At 51.5% G+C, this 7,047-nt stretch overlaps 2 protein-coding genes across 10 annotated transcripts in view; one reads left to right on the top strand and one right to left on the bottom strand.

Annotated features, from left to right (window-relative positions):
• RIIAD1 (regulatory subunit of type II PKA R-subunit domain containing 1) overlaps positions 1-766 on the bottom strand; it is a 6,847-nt gene extending 6,081 nt beyond the window's left edge. Inside the window, exons 1-2 of the mRNA XM_007460293.1 lie at positions 683-766; positions 113-189 (exon numbers count right to left, since the gene is read on the bottom strand). Of these exons, the coding sequence (XP_007460355.1) occupies positions 113-189; positions 683-766 (161 nt within the window). The remainder of the gene's footprint in view (positions 1-112; positions 190-682) is intronic.
• A 5,367-nt stretch (positions 767-6,133) lies between these two features.
• The window catches only part of CELF3 (CUGBP Elav-like family member 3), a 15,144-nt gene continuing 14,230 nt past the window's right edge, over positions 6,134-7,047 (top strand). For 6 of the 9 annotated variants that reach the window (XM_007460286.1, XM_007460284.1, XM_007460290.1 and 3 more), the window contains exon 1: positions 6,445-6,589. In XM_007460286.1, coding sequence (XP_007460348.1) covers positions 6,445-6,589 — 145 coding nt within the window. Of the gene's footprint in view, positions 6,590-7,047 lie in introns of all 9 variants that reach the window. The other 3 variants (XM_007460292.1, XM_007460291.1, XM_007460285.1) reach the window with 2 other exon arrangements.

Genomic DNA, 7,047 nt, shown 5'->3' with positions numbered 1-7,047 from the left:
ACCGGAAAAAAAAAAAAAAAAAAAAAAGAAAAGAAAGAAGAGGTCACTCACACTCATCTATCCCCAACGAGATTTCCACTATTTGCTCAAGGCCAGTCTGAAAACCACCTACCTGAAGAAACCACTTATGAGCAACTCCACTTCTTTGTGGGTCCTTAGGTACTTTTCATTAGTAATCCGAGTCTGGATCTGGAGGGCAAGAGCAAAAGGTCATGCTTCATGAGGAGAAAGATTTCAGGGTTCAAGCCCTGGAGGTGTGGGGGGCTTGGGGAAACAACGTGCGCACTTAACCCGGGTCTCTTCCCAGGACGTTTGAACATTTAAGCCATCTGTCTTCTTACAGATCAACATCTTCAATGCTGCCTCCGGCTCAGGCTTAGGGGCCTTAACTAAGGTCGGGTCTCTACCGTTGGGAAGTTCTTGTTTGTATCTAAGTTAAAGTATCTGGCAGTCATTTCGGTCCATTTCTCTGGCATCCCTGTTTAAGTTTTTTTCTGGACTTTCAGGAGCCTGTCGGGCTCTGTTCAGGGCTCCAGAAGCCTAGGGGTCAGCCGGGTGTGTCCGCACCCACCCAGCCTTCCGCCCATTTATCTGGGAACAGACTCCACGTCCCTTTTCTCTGGGGCCCTTCCCCAGGGGGAGCTGCACTCTAATGGAGGCGGGGGTCGGGTGCCGCACCCACCTTGAAGCCGCGCAGCTTCTCCAGCTGTTCGGGGCTCAGCGCCTCGGGGTACAGCCCTTGAATCCCGCCCGGCAGGCTCGCCATCTTGTCGCGGTCGTCAAGGCGACGGGAGGCGCGGCTGGTGAGGACCCGCCCCCGGCCTGGCCCCGCCCTCTCCAGAAGGGGCGGGGCTGAGGGAAGCAATAAGGGGGCCACTCTGAAGCCGAGGAGTAAGCTCAGGAGGGTGTCTAATAGATCCCCTTCCCCAGATTTGGGGACTGAATTCCCAGCTTGACTGCATATGAAAATGAGCCCTTCTTGACCCCACCCAACCTCAAATAGTTTTTTCTTTAGCTCTAGAGCATAACTGGAAAAGGGATTCCTAAGGCAGAGTCTCCCAGAATCTGGTTCCTGACTTTCTCACTTAAAGCCTAGTAGTAGGGAAGGAAAATCTAGGCTTCTTCCCTTTCCACCGGCCCGGGAGCCAAACCCCTCCATCCTTCAAGTGCAGACACTTGACCCTGAAGTCTTGGATTCTTAACACAACGTGAAAGCACCCCATAGGATGGAATGAACCGAGTTCTACAAAGGAAGGAATGTTCTCAGACTAAAAATTCTGGAAAGGACCTGGGGACATGCTGCCAGAAGTTTCCCCTCTTGGACTGACTTTCTTGTGTAGATTAACTGCTCCTTATAAATTCTAAATCATGTCTCCCACTCCCAATGGAGTAGGGGAGGGGAAAGGCAGTTGGTCTTCAATATGTGTTCTTCTGCTATCTAATTAAGAAGAGAACGTGAGACAGAAAGCCAGAGAGCTGAAAATAGCACCTAGAAAGGGCAGGAGGCTGTCTGACAATAAACGCAAGTGCTGAATTTCTACACCCCCTCGGGGATCATGAGCAGCAGAGACCTTGTGAGAGGCAGAGAAGAGCCCAAAAGGAGGCAGTCTTTTCAGATTTGTGAAAACTGCCCAAGGAGCAAGGAAAGAGCTTAATAAGCCCAGCATTAGGCCATGGCCTGGGAGGGGGTCTCTCTGCGATCTGCCTCTCAGAAAAGACTGAGGAGGGAATTTGCTAGCGGTCCAGTGATTAGCACTCCGTGCTTTCACTGCTGGGGCTGGGTTCAATCCCTGGTCAGGGAAGTAAGATCCCACAAGCCACGCAACATGGCCAAAAAAAAAAAAGACTGAGGAAAAGAAGTGAAAATGTTGGCAGTTCCCAAGCCAGGAAAAACACCTCAAGAGGTAAATTAAATAGTGGGCTACAAATCTCTTCTCAGAAACCCCATCTGGGTAGTAATCATTTTGATTGTTTTTTAGGAGCGAGAGTTATAGTGAGAGGTAGATAAGCTGCCATCTGTCAGAAGTGATTTTTTTAGGCAGGAGCAGAGGTTAATCAGAGGTGATAGTTCCTGTTGGCCAAGACCTGTCTCTTCCCACCCCTCCACCCCCCAGAGAAGCTAGTGTTGGAACCTCTAAGTTGCACCATCCAATGTGGTCACCACGAGCCACCTGTGGCTATTAAGCACTTGAAATTTGCTGAAAGTGTCAGATGAGCTGTAAGTGTAAATCACTCACTGGATTTTGAAGACTTGGTATTTTAAAATGTAAATATCTCTAATAATCCTTACATTGATTACATGTTGAATATTTTGGATATATCATATAAACTCGTTGAATAATACATTGAATATACTGGTTAAATAAAATATATTATCAAAAGTCATTTCACTTTTTCTTTTCACTTTTTTAATGTGGCTACTAGAAATTTTTAAATTATATATACAGCTTGCATTACAGTAAATGGTGCTGGTCTGGACTGTCAAATCTACACACACATATACACACACACACACACACACACACACACACAGAGGCATATACATGCACAATTCCCTCCATCCCCCACCCCCATGCATAAAATAATTAATGTCTTCCTTCTGCTAGGCTATGATCTTCTTGTGCTTTGAGAATCAGTCAAGCCTTTCTTGACTGACCACATCCCATGGCCCAAACCCCCAATACACATATGTGTAAATGAGAGAGGCTACTTTTCTTTTTTTAACAGCACCTCAGTTCTCACTATTGTAAATTGTGTTGGGCTTTCTTACCTCTCCACTTGAGGTAGAAGCCACTTGAGGGAAGGAAGATTACATAATCAATTCTTTGTACACTCTCACAGATTCTGCTACAGAAGTCTTCACTCTGTTTTCAATTAGTGAGGCCAGCAAGTATTTGATGACTAGCCATTCTGCCCACACATACCATCACTACATTTTGACCTTTCTGAAAAGTACCCCAATTATTTAGCATGTCTCATTTCCTAAGAATCAGGAGTGAGCTCTCTCTTTATAAAGTCAATAATCTTTTAATGTAGGGCATCTTAACATTGAGTGCAGAGAATAAGAAAGAGGGTGAGCTTGGGGATGGTGGGCAGAGAAAGTACCTTGGAGGAACCTACTTGGAAGCCTCATCTCCTCCTGGAGAGCAATTCCCTGGTAGCGCCTCTGGATCATTTTCCCCCCAGTCTTCACCCCACAGGGCTTCCCTCCCCGACAGCCTGAAGGACAACAGAGATGTGTCCACAGTCACCCAGCAAGGAGGGCCTGAAGAGAGCTCCCACCCCTTCTCTCCTAAACCCCGCCTCTCCTCTCAGACAGAAGCCTTCCATCTGGGGACCACAAACTAAGCGAAGGATTGGAGGCATTTTGCTGCCTGCAGCTGTCTCCTCAATTGCTGACTGGGAGGAGGAGTGAGGGGAGTTCATTATAATTCATTTTTGTGAATGTTTAATATTTCAATTAATATGATTAGCCCCAAGCCTGAATGAGCAGCAGGGCGGCAGATCTGCTGACAAGACACAGAGTAATGAGATCAACAGGGCCATGGGGTCTTCCTAGGCTCCATCCTCAGAGGGCGTGATCTGTTTAGCATCTCCATAAATACCAAGATCAGATTAGGAGGCAAGGGAAGGAGCAGTGGGGGTGGGGAGACGGGTGGAAAGTTACTTTCCAGATGTATTTGCACTCAACTCCCTGGCACTGCCATCGCATATTCTGACCACCCTGCACTGGGTCCTCTTCCATTTCCCCCTACCCACCCATTTTAGAAGACCCTATTGGGAGCACCTGGACATCCGTACCATGAAGTGTAATCATGTCTACACATACACACACACTCACACTCACACTCAAACATACATACCTGCCAGAATGTGGCTTCAGGCCACAGAAATGATGCTAGGGAAGGATGGATGGTGGTGAATGGAGAATCAAGCAGTAGAAGGAAGGATAGCTCTCACCCAGGGCTCAAATGAAGACACAAGAGGAAGAAAGGCCAGGCTCAACCACTCCCCCCATTCCCAAGAGGAGATTTGACAGGGAAGTTAAACGCATGGACTTGGAACCACACTGTCCAGGCTCCACTCTCAGCTATACCTCTTTCCAGTGTGTGACCTTAGACAAGTCATTTAATCTCTCTGTGCCTTGGTTTCCTCATCTTTACTCGAAGATAACAATAGAACCTACATCATAGGGTGGTGCTGAGGGTTAAACAAGTTAGTAAATATAAAGCATTTAAACAATGCCTATGACACGGGACCAACACCGTAAGAGCCATCTAAGTGATAGTACTATTAATTCCCTTCCAGAAGAAAAGCCTGCCTGTCCAGAGAGCTGAGGCAGGGCTGCTGGGATTCAGGTGGGACAGATTTCAGAGACACCAGCACCACTGTGGAGACATCAGCCCCATTCTGGGGTGAAGAAAGGGTGACAGGAGGCAAGGAGTTCCACAAAAGCTGTGAGCCCAGGTCGGTGAGCACCTGATGGCAGGCAAGGGCTGCCCCGTCCAAGAGGTTTGATGCCAGCAGATACTCCCTGCATTGAGGGGGAGCTGTGAGTGAGCCCAGTGTACAATGGGGTCAAGCTCCCTCGACATCACAGGGCAAACTGATCATCTACAGAAGTTTAACTGTTTAGGGGAGTAATGGCCCCCAAATATGCTTCCGCCATCCCTCTTTGTTACCTGACTCAATTAGAGAGTCCCAGTCAGGGAACATAACTGGGGTGGGGGCGAGGGGAGAAGCAGAAGGAAGGAATTTTGGGGTTTCCTCTGCCCTAAAGGGGAACTTGCCAGCTGTGATTCTGCCCATTGAAGGAATCAGGAATCTACTCTCATCAGAGGTCCTTGGCATTGACTATTTATTCGAGAAATATTTGTTAAGCTCCTACTATGTGTGAACAAGACACTGTGCTGGACACTGAACAGTAAAAGCTGAATTAAACAGTGTCCTGGTCTTCAAACAGCTTCCAAGTGCGAGCTCCCTCTGTCACCACTGCTGCCTCCCTCTGCCCACGCACTTATACACACAAACGACCCAGAGGGCGAGAAGGGGGTGTTGGCAAATGCCAGCAAGATCGAGTTTTTCTTGGTTCCCTTTCTGGAAAACACAGTTCCCTCTCTGCACCCATCTCACCCTGCTCTCTCTTCCACAGCCCCCTTTCCATCCTTCTCTCTGGGTCCCTTCTGCCCTTTCCCCCAGGCTCTGCGACCTGCTTCCCTCCCCAGCTACACCCTTCTCCCCACCCGCCCCTAATCTGCCCAGCCATCTCTATGCCATCTTCTTTTCCCTGTTTTCTTCCCTTGGCTCCCCACTCTCAGTCTCCCCAGATGCCAGCTCCTCTCTCTTCCTCCCCCCTGCTCCCCTCTCCTGGGTCTTCTCTTCCAGCACCGGGGACAGCTCCAGCCCCCGGAACAATGGACCCCACCTTAGGGCTCCTCTATAAATTCTCCATCTTAGTGCCTTGCCCAACTCGTGATTAGGGAGTAAGATGGGGGAAGGGTTATTATCAACAGGACCAGCTGCTCTTCTGGGGGTGGGAAGGGAGTCAGGGAGGAAGGAGATAGGAAGAGGGCGTGGCTCTTGTCTGGATTGTGCGTCCCTCTCCAGGGTAGAGAATTTGTCTTCCACCCCTGAGACTGACATCACTGATGTCAGGGGAAAGGAGGTGGGAGTGGGGAGGGGGGTGTGGAAGGGGGAGGTTTTTGTTGAGGAGAGCGCGGCCGGAGAGCAGAGCTCCGGGACCCAGGTGACCGGGAAAGCAGGCAGCCCCAGCGGCGGGAGCAGCCAGCAGCAGCCCAGGCCCGGGGACCGGGGTGGGGGTGGGAGGGGGGCTGAGGGGAGGACCTGAAGGGAGGCGGCAGGGCCAAAGGGACCCCCGGCACCCTGCCGCCATCAGAGATCAAGCGTCTGGCATCAGGGATCTTCGGACCCAGCAGAAGGATCAGCCACAGGGGAGGTGTCCTCCCAGGGAAGCCAACGAGAGCTCCACCTGCCCCACATCAGGAGTACCCCCACCCCAACGCTGCTGGCAACCATACCAGGACCCTAACCCCTCAGCCTGCAACCCCATCACCCTCCTCAGGCCCTTTCCTCCACCTCCAGCTCTAATCTCAACCCCTAGTTCCCAGCGCCCCTGCTACCACCCTAACCCTCCAGGTCTTGGCCACACTGCCCCCCATCCTGGGATATCTGCCAGATCTCTGGGAGGGAGATCGTTTGCTTGGGCTATGCCCCCTGGTGGCATGACAGTGTCTGCCTAGACCCCTGACCCCTAGCCCTCAACTCCCTGGGCCTCCTTTGTGTGAAGAGCGGCCCCTCCGCTCAGCACTGTGGTTTCGGCCAAAGGGAAAGCCAGCCCCGGCCACTTGCCTCCTTGCTGGGCAGCTCCCCCTGGCCTTCGGGCCTCTCCCTGCTCCCCTCGGCCCCTTCTCCTGGGCCGCCCCAATGAAGGAACCGGATGCCATCAAGCTGTTTGTGGGGCAGATACCGAGGCATCTGGAGGAAAAGGACCTGAAACCCATCTTCGAACAGTTTGGTCGGATCTTCGAGCTGACTGTCATCAAGGACAAGTACACCGGGCTGCACAAGGGTGAGGGGTCAGGCCAGGCTGGAGAGGCTTCAGGGAGTGGGGCTGGGAGGTTGGGAGGCTGGGAGGAGGTGGGGAAGCCAGGCTGGAGGGATGGAGCGGCTGGAGAAGGCTGATCTGGAAGGAAAAGAGTTCATGGGCTGGGGAGTGTGGATGGAGGAGCTAGAAGAGAACTCAGCTAGGGTGACCAGGGGACCCCAGGTGGAGGACCAAGGAGAGCCTCTCTGGGGGAAGAGTTGTCAAGGTGGCTGCAGAGATGTGGACCCCAAAGTTGAGGGGGATGTTGTGGATGAACTCAAGGAAGGATGGAGGAACGAGAGAGCTGGTTTGAGAGATAAGGAGCTGGGCAGGGGTGTGTGTGTGGAGGGGGGCAGCACGCACAAGACTGAGAGTCTTAGTAGCCTCAGATACTATTGGGATGGGGGTCGGGACACAGGGTCAGGTGCTCAACCTGGAAAGAG

Source organism: Lipotes vexillifer, unplaced genomic scaffold, assembly GCF_000442215.2.
Source record: "Lipotes vexillifer unplaced genomic scaffold, Lipotes_vexillifer_v1.1 scaffold209, whole genome shotgun sequence".
NCBI lineage: Eukaryota > Metazoa > Chordata > Mammalia > Artiodactyla > Lipotidae > Lipotes > Lipotes vexillifer.
Note: the sequence above shows the minus strand (reverse complement) of the source record. Positions and strands in the feature narration are given on the sequence as shown.